This window comes from Ammodytes marinus (assembly GCF_949987685.1).
Source record: "Ammodytes marinus genome assembly, chromosome: 13".
Classification (NCBI taxonomy): domain Eukaryota; kingdom Metazoa; phylum Chordata; class Actinopteri; order Uranoscopiformes; family Ammodytidae; genus Ammodytes; species Ammodytes marinus.
In genome coordinates this window covers 21,102,602-21,122,247 of record NC_137217.1, presented here as the reverse complement: position 1 = coordinate 21,122,247, position 19,646 = coordinate 21,102,602, and the positions used below count along the sequence as shown (strand labels likewise).

The 19,646-nt window shown below is 42.3% G+C and overlaps 2 protein-coding genes across 5 annotated transcripts; both read right to left on the bottom strand.

The window, feature by feature from the left end:
* Positions 1–89: 89 nt before the first annotated feature.
* On the bottom strand, positions 90–8,186 carry dbpb (D site albumin promoter binding protein b). Of its 2 annotated transcripts, none has more exons than XM_080038885.1 (5): positions 7,537–8,186; positions 7,081–7,368; positions 5,901–6,350; positions 2,930–3,195; positions 90–2,502 (listed from the first exon to the last, which is right to left on the bottom strand). In XM_080038885.1, exons 2-5 carry the CDS (start codon positions 7,268–7,270, stop codon positions 2,287–2,289), a joined length of 1,122 nt encoding a protein of 373 aa, XP_079895011.1. In that variant the 5' UTR covers positions 7,271–7,368; positions 7,537–8,186; the 3' UTR covers positions 90–2,286. The 2 variants fall into 2 exon arrangements, with proteins under 2 accessions (XP_079895011.1, XP_079895012.1); XM_080038886.1 differs by having other exon boundaries at positions 2,945–3,195; positions 7,537–8,182.
* Positions 8,187–10,069: 1,883 nt separating this feature from the next.
* Positions 10,070–19,646, bottom strand: LOC307259200 (uncharacterized protein). Of its 3 annotated transcripts, none has more exons than XM_080038956.1 (4): positions 19,319–19,646; positions 18,809–18,921; positions 13,945–16,439; positions 10,070–13,698 (listed from the first exon to the last, which is right to left on the bottom strand). In XM_080038956.1, the coding sequence occupies exons 3-4, from the start codon at positions 15,992–15,994 to the stop codon at positions 11,330–11,332; spliced, it is 4,419 nt and encodes a 1,472-aa protein (XP_079895082.1). In that variant the 5' UTR covers positions 15,995–16,439; positions 18,809–18,921; positions 19,319–19,646; the 3' UTR covers positions 10,070–11,329. The 3 variants fall into 3 exon arrangements, with proteins under 3 accessions (XP_079895082.1, XP_079895081.1, XP_079895083.1); XM_080038955.1 differs by having other exon boundaries at positions 19,323–19,646; XM_080038957.1 differs by having other exon boundaries at positions 13,987–16,439; positions 19,323–19,646.

The following is a 19,646-nucleotide window of genomic DNA, read 5'->3' as shown; positions in this document are numbered from 1 at the left end:
GCTTTAATTCAAAGATGCAAGCACACAAACATACTAAAAAAAATTAGATGAAACACCTGAGGAAATACACAAAGCAGAAGTGAATGAGAACAATCTTTTATTGGTGTTTTTGGAAAGAATCTCGACTACATCCAAACAACCAGCACTGAGTGGGCTGGGCACCGTGGATACCACTGACGCAGCAGGGCAGTTGTAGTTCAATTAGAGTCACTAAAAGATTCATCAACCACATATGTGGGGATATTAGAGGCTAAATCTTGTTTGGGAGAGCAAACAATCACTGACTGAGGTGACTAAGGCTGAAAAAAGCCAACCAGGAGCATATTGGTAGTGTGCATAGTCCATACACCGCTGGGGAACAGAAGGGGTCATCATGAAAGTTAGTCTGCATGAACATCCCATTCAAGTTATTGGACCACAGTTGTTCAAATCCATGGTCACAGAAACCAAAGTGGCAGAAGTGTCCGCAGCAGAAGTGCGTAATGTCTGGACGTCTGAGAGAGGATGCAAACAGCAGACAGTGAGGGTTTTCCTCCATTTGAATAGTCTTTCTGAGGAACACTGAAGTTCAAAGATGTTTGAAGGTGCAACAGATCATGTTTGTCCAAAGAAAGAAAATCATTTTAATTATAAAGAACAGCAACGACAAGAGGGATTATCATCATAATCATAATCATAACAATAATAATAGCAGTTATGGTAACTATTCATCATGGTGGGGATTAAAATCACACTATTACTACTAGTCATCCCTCCCCCAGGAGTGTACCTTGCCCCTGTGTAGGTGGTGTTGGGACAGAGAAGTTTATAGATACAGTATAAAGTAATAACAGGAGTAAACAGTAAGGAAGGAGCAGTATTGAAAAAAGCACTAAATAGCAACAAGCTTTGTGGATCAATATAGGAAATTTTGGCTTTTATTTCTCCCAGAAATCTGAGAAATTAACACCATTCCACTCAATGGGGTTATTCGACCCATGTCCTGGAATACTGTACATCAAACACAAAAATATGGTAAAGACATATCCAATATACACAACATTTCTCCCCCCCCCATTATTAATGCTAATTAAAGTGTGTTCATGAAGTACAATAAAGTAACGATGTGCGTTTAACTGGGAAGAATGATAACTATTTCAGCATAAGTTTACAACACTGATATTTTAAACTCTACTCTATGCACCGCCATGGTACAAGAGAGACACAGGATGTCATGGGAAGAGTTTGCACATAACTGTGAGGGGATTGGCTGTAAGTGAGAGCAGACAGTAATAGAGCAGTTGGATATAGAAAACAGAGTAAGAGAAATGTCCCAAAAAGTCAAAAGAGAGGATCAAGAGGAGCAGAAATACCCAGGTCGTCACAACAGCCAACTAAGGTAAAGATACGAAAACACCTGGGCAGAAAAAAATTACTCCACTGGGATAAAGGATAAGTTATAGCATCAAAGATACAAGTGTGGGCTAGAGAAAGGTGTACCAATCTCAAAACGTTAAGCTAAAAGTACAAAGAACTAATATTGCTGGGTAACTCAAGTCGATCAAAAAGGACAAAGTTGTTCTATTAAAAAAAGAACACACAAGACTGATCAAGACAAGTGTTGAAGATAGTGCTGGACTGTTTACATGGTGTCTCTCATTTTGTCTCTCTCTAGCATGCCCATTCCCAGTGATAGAAAAATAACAGGAAGAAAAATGAAGTGCTTGAGTAAAATCCACAGAAATGTTGAACTATACGATTATAAGATTATTTTTGCTCTCTATATTACACATGGTACATGCTTCCTCGACCCTGCTGCTGCATCCTGACTATTGTAATCAAGTCGGAAAAAAATACCCATCAATGACTGAAAACCTGTTAAACATCTCCTGACTCATTTATAATAGAAAGATATTTACCATAGCTTTGCCACGTCTCTGTCCCCCGTCATGTAGAAAATATACAAAATTATTCTCCAAATTTGCTCTCCCTACAATTCTTAAGTATTATAAAAATATACAATTCTCCAATAACAAAACTCTTAAAAGTCACATCTTTCATCTGTTAAATTATTCTTGCCATCTATCACTTTTAAGAGCTGACACCTCAACAAAACAAGACACCTGAGCTTCAATACACAGACCTTCTCCTTGTCTTATACATTCATCATCAAAATCATCAGCTTCCACATCATCCCCATTTTTCTTGACCCAATTCTGTCCATCATTACGACAATGTTCAGAGTCTTAAATCGGATCCAGCTTTCAATCCTCCTTTTTCTGATTTTACTTTTTTTTCACGCCTTCATCACTGGTCAGCGAGACGATTCTCATATTTATTAAGGATGTTACGACAGCGGCCAAGTTCTTTCCGTATCTCAGCCACTTCCTGTCGTAGAGCGGCGTTCTCTCTTTCAAGGTAGGCGGCACGCACGGTTATTTGGTTCTCCTTGAGACGGCGAGCGTCTCGGGAGCGCTTTGCTGCTTCATTGTTTTTATACCTCCTGGACCAGTACTTATCATCCTAAGAGAGAACAGACAAAAATAGTACACATTAATTATCTCACCCAACTTTTAACTTTTTTTTTTATTTTTTTATTTGTTTTGTAAATGATCTTGTGTTTGTCACTGTACTGTCCTTAACTTTTATTTTCAAAGGTTCTAAAAAGGCTTACTCAAGTAAGTTATTTCTGCTCTCCTATGATCAATCCGTGTGTGAAATGTGTGCCTATCGCCTTACTTTAGTATCGGGTATATCAGAGTTAAAGCTATAATAAGTAGATGTAGTTTAAGTAATTATAAAAGTAAAAATGTCAAAGATTCTCTGTTAAAACGTATCAGTTGTAAGCAATTGATTTATGTCCCGTTGAATGACCTAACCATGGCCTGACATTTCCCCTCCAGGTGCAAATTGCATGCCATTTATCAGAGTAGTTCCATTGTTGCAGTACCTTAGCGCAGCTCACCTTCATGTTGTCAGGCACCAGGATCTTGCGGGCCTTCTTGATCATAGGCTGAGGCTTGAGCTCGTCTTCGCTGAAGGAATGCCTGGGGTCATAGTTCTGCTGGCCAGAGGAGCTGGACATGTCTGAAGAGTCCATGTCAAACATGCCAGCCCCATCTGGCCCGCTGCCCTCGGGGGTCATCAGAGGTGGACAGGAGGACGAGGTGGAGGAACACGGTGACTCACAGGAATCGTTCATACTCGTCTGACTCCCTGGAATAAGAAGAAAGAACAAAGTGTTTAACAGACTTTGCCCTGAACATCTTGAAATTGGTTATATTGAGACATCATACCAACACATGCAGTATACATCATGACAGCCACCAGATGGAAGCAGAGAGCTACTTTTTTGTTGTCAACAACAAACATTCCTTTGGCTTTAAATGATTCCACAGATCTGTGGAGGTTATTCTGTGAGCTTTCATATAGACACTAAGGTTTTCAGGGACGAGGTAACCTTTAAAGAATATTCTATGAATAAATCCACGCAGAATATGTACAATTACAAATCATGATACTTACATCTATAGCATGCAGATACATAAATATAATGTAGCTACAGTATGTTGACATAAGAAATACTCATGAATGCAAAGCTCTGGTTTTTGCATAATATGCTTTTGGACAGATTAACCCAGTCTTTTACATCAAGTACTGCATACTACATTAGCTCAAAGAATCACTATACAAGACTTATATTATAACGTTCCTGTGAAGTGTCAATGATGGATAGCCATAATAAATATTGTTATTATGAATCACTCATTTTGTGTTTTACTGGGTGTTCTTGTTACTTAACACCAATAGGTAAATCTAAAAGTGGAATTGTTATGTAACCTTCTCTACCCCTCCCCTTAAAACAAGTTTCTTTAAGTGGGGCCAGTATAGGGCTATAGATCACCCCACCCCCTTTAAGAACCAATGCACCTCACTTCACTGACTTTTCGTCCATATACAAGTAGAAAACTCCCCTAAACTGTTTCTGTATCTCAAAGCACAATCAAAACCTGAAGGTTCACAGAGCTGTCATTAATGCAGACTTAATATGTGGAAACACTTTTATGGAAGAATTGGAAGAACAATATTAATTGTACAGAAAGTAGTGGAATGGTAAAAAAAAAAAAAAAAAGATAGTTAGTTAGCACCTATAACTTGAGTAATGGCTGTATGAGTGTGTACCCTTGGTGTACCTAAGGTGCAAATGGTTCCATCCTGACGTTCCCATGTTGCACACTGACAATGCCTCCATAACACAGCAAAAAACAAATGAAAGAGTGCTTTCACAGACACCAAATTGAAGTCAAGCGTGTCCCACAATACATAGTCAGCGGGTCTAAACATCACTGGATCTTGGTGTGGGTACTGCGGGCAAACAGGTGCCTTGGAGGATGTTCTAAACCTACAATAGGACAGGAGGCTGTCACTTTTGGAGAAACGTTCCAAAATGTGACTGGACACATTTCAGGACTTGTAAGACAGCATTCCATGAAGGCATGACTGTGGCCGTGTGCATTATTAGGCACATAATTTAATCCTACATAGTTGGGTGTTGCGCTATTCATTATTTATGAAGCAGCTGTTAGTCAGGCACCTTTATAACACAGCAGATTAGTATACAACTTCTCTCGTTTCATGTTTTGGGAAGGTTAATGACAGGTATTCGCTAAAATTAAACGTCGTCCTAGCCACGTAATGAGATGTGAAGTTTTATGGTAAAGAATATTCCACTTGTAAGATCTTTTGAGGCTTAATTTAATTTAATATATTTTGTAATTAGAATCTCAAACTCTTTGTGTAATTATCAGATGTTATATACATGGAGTATAACATAAATTGATAGGGCAATACAAATGCATAAATAAACTGTGACTTTGTCACTAAAGCATTAAATAAAAAGGTCCTCCATCAACATCCCACCCTAGTGTAAAAATCTCTGGATATCTGTGTACTTAATGCAATTTATTGTTGACCAAATGTTCTGTTTGAAGTCCAGCAGCTGAGGGAAACTCTTCCTGTTGCTCCCCGTGTCCCTCCCTCCCCTCGTGAGCTCCGCCTACATGTCTGCTGGCCCTGCCTCTAGTTCTCTCACTCCAGTACTCTCAGCCTCGGCACGTGTACTGCCTCGCACACATGGCTTTGGCTTGTGAAGTGGGGAGAGATTTAAGACAAGCAACCGCAAACACTCTACACACGTCTCCCTCCCTCTCCCTTTCCATGTGTGCTGTTTTGACCCTGCTACACATTAGTAATTGGCTGGGGCTGAATGCTGATTGTGTTGTACACTCACTGCAGTCCATAGATCACATCCCAAACTAATCCAGACCTTCTCCGCTGTGGGGTTGACTCATCAAAATAGCTTAACTTATTTCTTGTATTGCCCATCTTTCTCTTAAATACTGTATCTCTTTAATTTCTCTCTTTCTGTCTTTCCTACAAAATAAAAAAAACTTAGATTTTAAGTCATAATGAACAGCCATTTTCGGACTCTGGCTTTTTCTCTCTCAAGTTGACTTTGCATTGAGAGCCATGTGACTGTACCTCCTGCCTTCACTTCAGCCCCTAGGGACAGGAAAATGCTTGGTCACTGTGGTATTTTTTATAAACTCAAAGGACGGTTAAAGTGCTGAATCACAAGCCTGCGGGAACATTATAAGCACACCACATAACCTTGATTGCATCTCAACTTTAATGGAAGTGTAAGGCCTGCTTGTCTCATATCAGTTGCAGGGAACTATTTGTCCCTTTCAGCTCGACAACTCTGCAAAGTGTGCGAAACCCTCTTCCTTGATATTTATGTTTTGAGCTGATATGGACACACCTTGAAGAGTGACCTGTCCTTGCTCTTTTGTTTTACTCGCTGGTTCAACTGTCCATCTATTCAGCTAAGAACAAAACGGCCTTGATGCAAGTGAACTCACCATGCAGATAGTCGCTCCCTCCTGAAAGGCTCTGCGGCTGAGCCACCTCCAAGCCAATGAGCGATGGGGATGAGGACGAAGAAGAGGGCGACGAAGATGAGGAGCCAGGTGGCGATGAAGGTGGTAGGCACTGGGAGCTCTGGTTGGGCACAGCTGACTGTGAGCTCTGCGAGGGGATCTGGGCTGAACTGGAGCTGTTGTTGTTGTGCATGCTGCCCATTCCATTTTCAGTCAGAAACTCTTCCAAGTCCATGTACTGAAGCTGGAAGAGACCGCCGTCTGGCGGGAGTGTGCGATCCCACAAGAGAGGCCCCAAGAACTGGTTGAAATTTCCTCCTCCGGTTCCTCCGCTACCTCCACCACAGCTGTTATTATTACTGGTGTTGCCTACTCCACTGGCACTCTTCAGGGGGCACATGGAGTCCTCATCAAGGTCTAGTCTCTCTTTGTCTGCCAGAGATAAAAGCATTCTCATTAGTACAGAATGAAAATGGTGAAAAATAACCTTGATGTGTGACTTTAAGAGCTTTCAGCACACAACAATGTTCAAACACCGACAGTTTTTTTTAAAAGTTATAATTTAGCCCTTTGATCAATGAATGCTAAAAGCAACTCTCCATATTCATGCAAAACCCAATAGAGTGTGGCAGGTCTATCCAAAAACACATTCTATGTCTCATGGACACTCACAGATGGACCAGATGGTAGCTGGATTGCAATATTAAGCAAGAGCCGAAACCAATTTGTTGTCATAACACACACATAAGCTCCTAAACCAGATCATACAATAGCTGAAGGCACGTTTTGGTCTCAGCAGGCCACCAGAACGCATGCCTTCGCATTATTAGAGCTAAACCAAAACATGCTTTCTTTTACTGTTATCTGAATCCTAATTTGAAATCATGGCAGGGATTATAATCCAGGTGAATTCTCATTGGGGTCATGAAAAAGTCATCCTGAGTGGGCTCTGTACTGTTGTACATCAGACTTTTGTGTAAAATTCAGTCAAATAAAATGTGAAAAATGCAATGCATGTTATACTACCAGCAGCAGTGTGTATCAGATGAGTAATGATTTATCAATTCTCTTTCAAGCACATTATGAAGATAGGCAGTGTCAGGCGCTAGTGCCAGGCATTCAACACAAACACCGCTGGGACACAGTATTAAGACAGTCTCACCTTTTGCATCACATGGGTTTTTTAAACGTTGGTCTCCCTTCATGGGGTGCTGCAGGAGCGATTTAAGACCCGTCATGGAGTTGAGATGCCCCCCTGTGAGAGAGCCTGCAGGCTGATTGCCACTTCCAAACTGTGGGCTTGCGCCAGCTGGGAGGTCGGGGGTCGGAAGCTGGGAGAGCTGCCTGGACATCCTGGACCAGACGGGGACGCAGAAAGACACCTGGGGCACTTGAAGGGGCGTGGTAAACTGGCTGGAGTAACCACCAATAGGACAAGTGTGCTGGATGGCTGTGCGTGAGTGTGCACGAGGAGTGGGTAGAGAGGGTAGAGGGAGAGAGTTTTGAGAAGTGTCCATGCAGAATAAAGCAACCGTTGTAATGTGACTACAAGTATGAAGACAGTATTAACGACGCAGATTAATTATAATTTAAAAAGTTAAAAACAAGTGCAAATTACCTTTTACTTGTAGAGCTTCTTATTGCCTTGAGAAAATATTTTCATCGAAATATTCCATTGCAGTTGGAAGATGATGAAAACTGTTCAACAGATCAAGCTGTGATTCTCAGAAGATCGGTGTGGGAGGGACAGTCAGACCATCCGAGTGAGGATATTGTCCATAATAAAAAAAAAGCAAAAGCGTGATAACGACAATGAAATCCGAAAACTGCTGCACGGACAAGAAAATGTCTCAATTAAAACTTAAATATTGAACTTGATATCCCCTTGCGAATGGTCCGGTAATCAAAAAGAAGACCCTCAAAAAGAGTTACAAAGCAAACCTCGATCTGTCAAAACAAAATAACCTAAGGAAAACAGTGTGTATTGAGAAAAAACACACAGAGCGACGATGGCAGTGGCTGTGTTGGTCAGATGACAAGTTGTATTGGTGTTTCTCTGCTCTGCTGTCGCGCTTTGCTGTCCGTCGTGGAAGGAGGAGGGGTAGTTTCCTCTTTCTCTGTCTGTACTTTTTTTTGCATCCGGTGGATCCAGTCACGGGCACACGGGTTCTCGGTCTGTTTTGGCCGCGAGACGTCCACGTACGATAGTGTCCTCTCTCTCTCTCTCTCAGCTGGAACGGACACGGGCAGTTCACGTGACGTCACACCTCACGGTACAAGGGAGCGAGGGGGCGGGGCCCGGCTTTAGCAGACCTCTCAGTGCTCGCTTATTATTTATAAGACACACCTACCCTCGTGCCAAACTTCGAAGAGAACAGGCCGTTTGTTTTGTCTGACAGGTACAAACGCCATGACCTTTTATCTGGTGTTTATGCCGCAGCAATAAAAATATAGCCTACATTATCCTGAACTTGTAGGTTAAATGAAAGAAAGCAAACTGTATTCCCATGCAACCCTATCACCAATAACTCATTTAGTATAACCGTTTTGGGTTCACTAGCTCAGAACTCTGCCCATCTCTATTTAAGAAGGGACTGAGCTTACTGCAATAATCAGGTACTGCAGCGTGGCTTTTCCAGTTTAATTGTAATCCACTGAAAACGTGAGCGTGCCGTTTTTTCAGGCGAGAGGAACGCTTCAGCACGTTGCCTCCCGGCGTACAATAGCTGTTCCAGCTCACGTGTATGAGGCACGCGGAGACGTGGCCTATCTGCTCACGGCCCTTGCTCTGATTGGCTTTGGCGGTTCGGCGCTCCGCCCACGAGTGCTTGTTGGATAGAAATAGGTCGAATATACCCGCCCGCTCGGATCCCCCCCGTGCATGCCACTGCCGCGTGAGTCCAGTTCGAAACAGAAAAAGCGCGAGGGCTGTCTGGTCTACTGTACAAGTTGCAGAGCACATGCAAAACAAACCGTGCAGCAGGAATCCACCCCTTTGTTGACAAGTAAAGAGTTGACAGACTTAGGTCGTCAGAGATCCAGTTCAAAGCTGAAGATACATTTAACAGCCCATATGATCTGAATAGTATGCACTATAATATTCACTAATGTAAATACTTAATGTAAAAGTGCCTTACAAGGGGTTTTGGCTTCTTTAGCTGCCCTGAGACCTCTTGTTTCAAATAAAACTATCCAACTGGAAGTGGAACAGTTGATTTAAATGGTTTTTGAATTAGTCAAATAAATAACCAAATTTTCGTGATAGCAAAAGAAAATATTCTTAAGGTTCGGAATAATGAGATGCCCCCTGCTTCGACCTCTGCTGGCTAATTTTTTCTATATGGAGAAAATACATTATGAGATTTCAGGGAAAGCAGAAACATTTAAACAGATATGGCAGGCCTTTCCTTCACTATATAACAGTAGGCCTACTGAACGGACTTTCATGACAACTTATTGACTTTTTATTTCTTGCTTAACATTTGCATAGTTTAAGGATGTCCTTAGAAATCGGTAAAGTAGAGTTGGTTGTTTGTTTTGTATTTTGTTTCTGTACTTTTTTAGTTGTGTTTGTGTTTCTCTGAAAAAAAAATCCCAAAATAAAGTATTTAAAATAACCTAATTTTCTCATGCATTGGATTTTTTGTTCTCACAAATGCAAACATACATTTATTGTATTACAGTCTTGTTCCACACTGTCTTAGCATTTAGAACAGTAATGCTATTTACTTGGTGGCATGTATCTTGTAGCAAACAGCAGACAGGCGTATAATTCGCACTGTCACACAACACTATAGTCCACCCCCCTATCATGGCAAAATCCATGTGACTGGCACACTCATCCACACCAGGCCAAGAGTACAGTAAAAATTAGTTGCTTACTGCCATCTTGTGGAGGAAAGGAGTAAAAGTTTTATGAAGTCATTCCTACGGTGATAATATTCTGTAAATTGTACTTATTGAAAGCAATTCATTACATGGAGTAATATAGCCAATTGGTAAATCTAAGACCTTTATTTAAACGTATTGGTATATCAACTACAGCCTGAAATCCATTTCATCCACACAGTGAAATGAAATTCACATTGAAAATAAAACAAAAGTAATTGCAAAACTGAGATGAGAGAAATGAAATGAGGCAACTCAGTGATTACACTTAAGGTTTATTCATTGCTGAAATAGAATCAACTATTGACTTCTCAGTAAATAATGTGATAGAAATCTTCTAAAACTATAATTATTCTTTAAAAGAAGATTAAAAAGGCTTGACAGGGTTATGAACATTTCAGAAGTGGATAAAGTGACAAGATAAACTAAAAACTTATTTTTCTTTAGAAGAAAAAAAAAACAAGGCTTGACAGTAAGAATATGATTGCAACTGAGCAAAAAATAAAAGATAGAAGGGGTTAAGTACAAGATTGGCATGAAGACTGATTGGATTACACACATAAATACATGGAATATTACATTGGTTTCTATTATGATAGGTCCTCGTCTTTAACACACCGTGAAGTACTGTAGAAATAATCACTGCTAAAAAGAGCATACAAATTACATGAGATAAACATGTGTTACAGTCCACTTGTTTAACCTGTTTTCAATCTCTTGGTATAAAAGCTAGGAATATCTCAAATAAATGAATTGAACAAACTAAGCAAGGCTTTTTTTAATGTTTCTTCATTTTGGCAGGAGAGGTATCCTTGTAATGCTAATTAACAGCAAATTTGACATTTTATCTATATGTGATTAAATCACAAGGGAATATAGAGCAACTTTCAAATCGTGTTTACACTACAAACTTCTTGGGATATACTGAATAAACCATCACAAACTGTAGGAGTTATTTCACAACCTCAGCAAAAAACTCAACCAGAGAACAAACATGCACTGACAAACTATCAACAAAGGTCTGTGTCCTCATGTCCCTACTCCTAATAAATGCACTTAACATTTTTTTTTAAATCCTCAAGAGCCTCTAAGTGAACAACAACAAGACAGTACACGGGAGAGACGTTTATCATACAGCAAGAGGTGTAGCAGGGTTTCTAGTTAAGGGGGAGAGAGAGATACATTAGCAGTTCATTCAACCTAAACTTGTCTAGTAACTGCACAGTGTCAGCCAAGCATAGTGTCAATGCACTTAAGGGGTTAATGAACCTATGGAAACAGTCACGTCTTTGAAAACATCTTCCAGTATAATCTGGAAGAATTTCTTGTGATATTGTATAGCATGATCTACAGTAGTTGTTAACACACTCATTCTAATAGTCAGCAGAGCAGATGTCAACAGAGACATGAGGCAAATTCTCCTACAGGCATCTTGTGCCTTTTCAAGTCCCTTTTTTTCCACCTTCCCATTTTAGAACTGAAAATAATTCTTGTATGCCACTCTATTTCAGATACTTGGATGTTCAGTATCTGTATGCTCCCTGTGGGTATGGTATCTCCCCCTGACCCTCCTGGGTCTGTCTTTCTCCTGGTCTCTTTGAAAACTTCAGCCTGTTAGCATCTCCTCGCTGCAGTCCTTTAGCCCTGCGGCGGCATGGCACCTTGTGCCTGTGCAGAAGTGTAGCATTCCAGAAGCGAGAGGAGCAGCGTCGGCAGGAGAAAGTCCCTCTGGCACGATGGGAGGCCCGATGGATGAAGGCAGCCAAAGGCCTGTGAGACTGCTTCCCACATACGCTGCACCTTAGTCGCTCCTGGATGGTCGAGGCTCTTTGTGGGTGTTTTACTGCCATGTGGACCAGCATTCCCGCTTTGCGGGAAAACACAGCATTGGGGCATATAGGACAGCCAAAACGTTTCACAGGGACTTTGAGAGATGACAGGATCGGCACCTTCATTCCCTCAGTGTTGACAAGTTTATAGCCACCGCCACCTGATCCTCCTCCTCGCCTAATTGTCAAACGAAGGGAGCCTTGTTTCTTATTCAACTCCCCTCTTATTGTACAGCTTGTCTTATTCTTCCTTTGGCTTTCTTCGGATCTAACTGAATCTTGCGAATCCCATTTATTTTCCCTCCAATCTCGCTTGTCGGACTTTTTTTTTTTTTTCTTGTGTCGTCTCATGTCATCCTGTGACGACTGGATGCTGCAGTCAAGTTGTTGATGGGTCTGGGCACCTGAATGATGATGAGGATGATGGTGGGAGTGATGATGATGATGATGCAGATGATGATGTTCAGTGGAGGGCAGTTCTGTGAGGGGCTGGAACGGGGCAGTGGTGTGAAGCGTACGGCTACGGGATCCAGCTGGATATATATGCTCTCCTTTCACCCCGGCTGGGGAATGAGGGTGCTGGGGGGCCATGATTGTAGAGTTTGGAGGCAGAGGCTGCGAGTAAGATGGAGCATTAGAGGCTGAAGATTGGGCGGCATCGTAGAAGAGGGGAGAGTAGCCAGCTGGTGGTTGCGGGGGTACCTGTTGGTGGCTATGAGTGACAACGCTAAGACTTTGCCCTCCATGTCCTTCAGTGGAAGGAGCCATCTGTAGCAGGGCATTAGTGGCAGCCTCACTCTCTGATGCTGACTGACCAACATCATTTCCGCCTCTGTTGTCTCCAGGGCAACTGCTGCCTTCTTGCGGGTTGGATGAATCAGTTCGGGTCATCCCATGCTGTGATTGCCTATGGCGAGTGAGGCTATTAGCGTAAGCAAATGCTTTTCCACATACTTCACAGCAGAAGAGCTTTTCACCCCCACTTTCGTGTACTGTCTGGTGATGGGCAGTTAGATGGAAGTGATGGCGGAACGACTTCCAACAAATAGCACAGGTGTAGAGTCTAGGCGGAGGTGGGGGCTGTGGTTGGTTTGGGGGTGGAGGCTGTGGCTGAGGGTTGGAGTCTTGAGGCTTGACATCTTGAGAGAAGGGATAATAGGAGGAGGTGCTTGGTGCTTGGTTCTGGCTCCTGTCTAGGGCCACGCTACATTGAGGGTTTGGACTGAAGTTGTTTAGATTCTCCGGAGCTGGTGTAGTGGGCACCTCTTCCAGCTCCCCTTTCTGGTGGAGTTTGCTGTGCCTCCTGAGGCTCTGGGAATAGCCAAACTCTTTCCCACAGATGCTGCATTTGTAATTCTTCGCCCCAGAGTGGACCGTTTGATGCTTGCTTAGGTGAAAAGCCTCTCTAAAATACTTTCCACAAACAGTGCAGTGATGAGATTTTTCTCCAGTATGGATGCGGTCATGCCTGCGTAGGGTCTCACGACGAGCAAATCCCTTACCGCAGACACTGCAGAGGTGAGTGCGTGGGAGACCACTGGGTCCCATTCTGGGAGTGTATTGCCTACGTTTTGGGGGCTGTCCAGCAGCTGCAGGATCTTTCTTAGCTCTGGGTTTGCGGGGACGTTTTGGTTTGGCAGTAGGATTCTGTGGGTTGTTGCTCATAGCCTCTTGGTTCCCACCACCTCTGAAATTCTTATCCATGCCGGACGTTGATGAGGGTGAGCCCAGAGGACCTAAACCAAGACCACCTAGAAGACCTCCTATGATGTCTCCTCTATCATCCCCTCTATTTCCACTGTTACTAGCTGCTGTTATAGCAGAGATTGCATTATTGACAGAGCTAGTGACATCATCCTCTGAGTCATCCAGTAGAGAAGAAAGGGGCAGGTGGGGCTGTTGCTGCGGGTGGTGGTGCTGGTTGTGGCTCTGAGAGTGTGGATGCAGTGTTGGGGCCAAGGGTGCCTTTCTCAGAGAGGGGCCCGCCATCCCACTTCCACAGGGGGAGGCACCAGAGTAGCATGGAGATGGATTACCTTGAGAACGGTGGTCATCATGGTAGCCTGTGTAACGATTCCGAGAGTAGTCAGTGGGGTATTTAGCATCTGTTCTGTCCCTGTCATTTGAATTCCCTCCCCTTCCAGACAGAAACAGACCATCACATCCTAAAACTGATTTTGGTTCTCTTTCCCCCACAATGATTACACCATCTTCCTCCTCAGTTTTCCCATAAATAACCCCTCTATTGCTCTGATAAATTCCCCCTCCTCCATCACCTCCTCCACCCCCTCCACCCACTCTATCCTCACCATCAGTTCCTGTCTTGCTGCCCCTTTGTTTGGGTCCCCTACCTGGCTTGCCGCAGGTGCCTGAGGCAGCATGGTTGAGTAGAGAGGTGCTCTCACGGAAGGCACGACCACAGGCAGGACATCGGAATGGCTTTTCCTCATGTATCTTCTCGTGGCGTGTCAGTGACTCTCTACGATTAAAAGCCCGAGAGCAGGTGGAGCAACCATATGGGCGGGCTGAAGAGTGTAAAACACCATGTTGCAGGAGATGCCCTTTTTTCTTAAAGCCTTTGCCACAGTCAGGGCAATTAAATATTTTGTCTGGGCTAGGACAAGAATTTGATGAGGGTTGGGGAGTTTCTTGGGTCGAATGGGGTAGGCTTGGGTCTGTCTGTGCTTTCATATGAATAGGGTTTGGGACAGTAGTGGCAGTATTGCTAGTACCTGCTGCGGTTGGCTCATGCATGCGCATATGCCTGCGAAGGCTTGAAAGGTGAGGGAAGCTTTTGCCACAATCTCCACAGTTATAATGAGGATCTGTATCAGAATCTGCAGGGTTAGGTTGCATTGAGCTCTGGTTACCAGATTTAGAAAGGTGAGAATCATTAGTAACCAGTACTGAGGCAGCAGTGGAAGAGGGAGCAGAGGAAGAGGAGGAAGAAACTACGGATGAGGATGAAGATGAAGAGGCAAGAAGGGATATTGGGTCTCCACCCATATTTGACATACCAACCCCACTCCCAATTAAAGCTGGGGGCGGACCATGACTGCTAGTGCTGGGATTAACACTGTGGCTGCCGTGACCATGGTTGCTGCTGCTATTACTACCACCCTCAGATTTTCTCTGTGGTAAATAGCCAGCCATAGCTTTCTTTCTCCTACTGCTACTGGTACCACTGCTACTACTTCCACCTCCACTGCTTTCTCCTTTACCATCATCCTTAGATAAAGATAAATGAAGTGGCAAGGGGAGGGGCAAACCTGCTTCCTGCTGCATCAGAGACGCTAACTGATTAGATGAGAGTACAGGGATACCTTGGAAGTCAAAGCTACCCAGTGATGAAGGTTGGGAGCCTGGGTGGAGTGGGTGGTGAGGATGAGAATGGGAGTGAGGATGTGAAAGGGTGTGAGGTGGAAGCTGTTGCTGCTGGGGAGCATGCTGTGGCTGGGAACTGGAGTGGCCGTGTGAGTGAGAAGAATGCAAAGCAGGAGGCGGAGCAAGACTAGAACTACCTTCCCCACCTGGCTGACTTAAACCAATTCCTAAGTGATTATGGCTTCCCTGTTGAACTAGAAATTGCTCTAAACTAGCATTAGCAGGCACCCCGGATAGGAAATACTGATTTGCAGCTAACATGCAACTAAATTGTTGGTGAAGGCTCCGTGCATCAGACTGGGCCCCAACTAACTGGTGTCCCAATGAGCTGACTGCACTGCTGCTAGAAGGGTTATTAGAGGTAGCCACAGAGGTTGAAGGGGAAGGAGAGGAGGAAGAGGGACCAGATGATGCTTGGGGGACAGAGAGGCTGGGATGCAGAGGAGGAGGGGGTGGAGGTGCTGATGTTACTAATCCTCCTAATCCCCCAGCATTCCCACTATTGCTATTTCCACCAGCAAAGTGCTCAAATCGGCCTACACCTGGGTGTAACTGCTCCTGTGCTAGTGCTGCCTCAGACGGGTGGAAAGAGCGCAGGAACTGTGGATAGCCTGAAGAATGGCTTGAGCTGCTGCTGCTCATCTTGCTTGACTTTGAACGAGAGCTCTGGGATGAGGAAGGCTGTTGTTGTAAAGGTGGGGGAGGAGGGGCACTCATCTTGGCAAAAATGGAGGCAGAATCAGAAAAGGCGTTACCTCTAGACCCCTGCAGGGGGCCCAAGCCAAGTCCAGACAGAAGAGCTCCAGAAGACTCAGCCTGCTGCTGCTGCTGCTGCTGCTGGAGTTGATGCTGGTGAAGTTGCACTTGCTGTTGATGCTGTAGTTGTCGATCTAAACCGAGGCCTTTGAACTGGTGGGCCTGGTGCCCACTTAACATCTCTATAATGTCCAGATTGTATTTTCCAAATTGGAACATTTCCCAATCACTGGCACATGGGGGTGCAGGCGCCAAACCTCCAGCGCCAGGAGCGGCAACAATGATCCCACTACTGACTAACTTTAATATAAGGGTGAAGTTATGATACAAATTTATTCCCCAGAACTACTTGAATGTCTTAAATCTAAAGTTCGTCTCTCCAGATTGTTTACTTCTGGTGCAGCTACACCCTGTTGATCATCCACCGCCCACAGTCTACTTGCAAAATGAGTGGGGTAGCCAGGAAGATGAGTTTATGATCATAGGGTAAAAATGTCTTTTTGACTGGTAGATGAGTTCCACCTAATTTCAAAATAGCTTAAAATAGTTTCTATCAAGAAGCAGTTCAAATTAATTCTTCTTGTTTCCTTTGAGTTACTGCGTTGACATTTTCCTTCATCTAAGCAAGATTCCTCATCCGTGTACAGCCAAGAAGTCTTTATAGCTGAAAAAACAAAATTCACAAAGGAACAAAAGTCATAGAGGGGAACCATAGCATAATTTTTAATCAAATTTCTGTTACTCTCCCTCAATATAACAGGCGTTTAGCCTATGACAAGTTCATTATGGTGAAACTACATGGACATAAAGCTAAATTTTAACTAATTTTTACTAACATTACAAAACTAGATGTATCCTCATGACTAACATTAGGTTAAATGATCATTTAAATGCAATCAGTATTGTCATAACTAAGTCAAAATACTTATATTATTGAAGGAGTATGATCCTATTAGCGATGTTAAGTTAGCAGAATACTTTATCGTGGGTTTAAGTTGGACTGCTTTTCTTTTACATATACAACTCTGGAAAAAATTAAGAGACCAATCCAAATTATTATTAAACCTGCATCTCTACATGAATTAACGGAAATGGTCTAAATGACAATATTTTGGGGGTGAATTTGGAGGAAATGTAGTCAGTAGTCTTCAGAATAAAGCTAAAATTTTAATTTCACTCAAACACATATCTATAAAAGGGTAAACCCAGAGAAACTGATCATTTGGAGTGGTCTCTTAATTTTTTCCAGTTTCACTTATGTTTTTGTTATTCATGCTGCAATTTACCTACCAAAGGTTTCTTACTGTTGTCATGTATCCCGTCAGTTTATGTGAGAAATGTGACCAATGTAAATTTCATTTTCTAGTTGCACTGGAAAAACTGAACATTTTATGTTTATGTCAGGTGGGGGAAACAAAACAGTTATTCTCAAAAACGCAATTCAAGGAATCTTTTTCAAAATAATTCTACTTTTACAGATGCTTCAGCAGGTTAATAAAAATATGCAATTGTTTATTTTTTGTAATAACTTACCATGGTTCTGCTGGATTTCAACACAACCAAAATTGTTGAATTATTGCCAATTATTTGTATCACTAGGTTCATATTCACCAAGGAGGAAAATGTTATTTTCAAAGTCTTACCGTGGTCGCATGTAACTGTTGATAATAGGCCTATGCCATAAAAGGTTATTTAGCAAGGGAGGCACTGCTAACTTAATAAAATGTGACTTATTACAATATTATACACAGACTTACCTACACCTTTAACCCTTATATCCTATAGCAGTTATGTGATGTCAAATTGTATTTTGTCCTCTCAGATGAGATCTACAGTATAAATACAGTATGTGTGGCTATCTGCAAGAACCAAATGTTTATTGAGGAAGAGGTACAGACAGAATACACATAGGTGTGGCAGTCTTGCATAAAAAAAACACATTAGACAGCAGCAAATGTTCCACTTTTGGTTAAATGCAGTTGTGCTTATGCAACTGAATATAATTAATTTATTTACCCATACTACTTACACTAGTGGCATCCCTGTAACATTAACCACTTATCTTAAATCAAGTTTTACATGAGCAAAGATTAAACAATGCATTTCACTATATCACATACACGTCACATCATTAAGATGGGTTTAGGTCAATTATTCATAATTTATCATTTTAAATCCACTCAGTTATTTTTTAGTCTTAAGAGCCATTCTAAGCCCCATTTTCAGCATATTTTAAATTGGTATCAGCGATTGGGACAATGCCTCTTCCAGAAGTATCACTCTTCTTTTATCAACTATTCATAAATTATTATTATTATTATTATTATTATTATTATTATTATTATTATTATATCAAGATCATAGAGCAGTACGAAGCGTCTTCAAATGCAGGTCAACTGGTCCTGCAAAAAATTTGAATTATTTTTAATGGCTCTTTATTAAGATTTTAGGTGTTTTCTGTTTTTATGGCTCTAATTTTTTTTAAGTCAGTTTCATTCTTAGCCTAAAATCAGTCCATATAATGTAGAATTGCTATACGATTGTGTCTTTTAAATAAATGCTCTCAAAAGGATAATTACCTTTTGGCTATAGGTATACCGGGGATAATACACAGTATCAGGAGTATCAGGCACTCCATAATTGGTTATAATTCATCTTGCAAATTGACAGTTAATTATATGTAGCCGATAGTGCTTGGCTACTGTTTGCCGTTTCTGCTTGGATACTGAATTGCTATTTGTTGTACTTGTAGCCTACTCAACTTTGTGTGTTAGCCTATAGGCTATCCAACAAACCAAAAAAACAATCTAAACAATTGAATGAATGCCACTTTAATAGCCAAAAGAAGGAGAATAGACAATGTAGGCTAATTGTTGCGTTACGGATATGTTTTTAACTAGGCCTACAATGTAGCAAATTGTAGTTACCCGCAAAATGTCCACTTGTCCGATTCGTGAAAGGGCTGAAAGTACACTGACTTCGGGAGAATCACTCACTTTGAATCTCGCTTTAGCTCACTTCGTAACATCTTACCGTTTCCTCTAATCGATGCGATGAAACTAGCGGGGACGAAGCTTCCCTGCCAGATGAGGGGAATAATATATCGCACATCTGACTGCCTCTCATTTTAATGTATATCAGCAACCCTGTGAAGAATGGGCAGAAAATGCTCAAATTAACATTGGCATCACACTCTGCTGCACAAAGTAAACATGAGCGGTTCCCTACGATCGCAATAAATAACGGATGCACTTGAAGTAGCATTCTGCAATAGTATTGGCTAAAATTTGGAGGAAAAAAAGAAAACATTGGATGCACTCCCATGCAAAACTTCACGGTTTCCATTAGCATCATATTTTACACTGGTTCGGCGTGTTGAGCCATTTGGGGCCACACGCAATCCAAAAAACAACACAAACGCGGATGCTAACGTTAGCCATCTTACCACAGCACGGTATTAAAAGCATATGCCGACTACTGTTAACATTACGATGCTAGCGTTAGCGTTTACATCTGCGTCACCTATATTCGCCAAATGTTTACCTACTCCAGTTGCAGGGGTGGACAGCCGCGGATGGATGAGGCCTGTCACGCCTTCTTCTTACCGCCTAGCTTAGCTATCGTCCGCTTCCATTTCTGCGTGCTGTTTTCCAGTCGATAGCCAGAGCCATTTTCACTGATGCTGAGCTACGTAAAAGCAAACACCGTCCTCCTTAAGAAACGGACACCGCAGCCGCTTCCTTCACATTGGACTACGACCGTCCGCGCGAGCTTTTGCAAAATGTTTCGACGGTCGAGAAAAATTTGGGTGGTCGGCGGTCGTAATAATTTTAGGTAAAAGTGAGTGACGTGTGCTCTCTTAACATTGGTC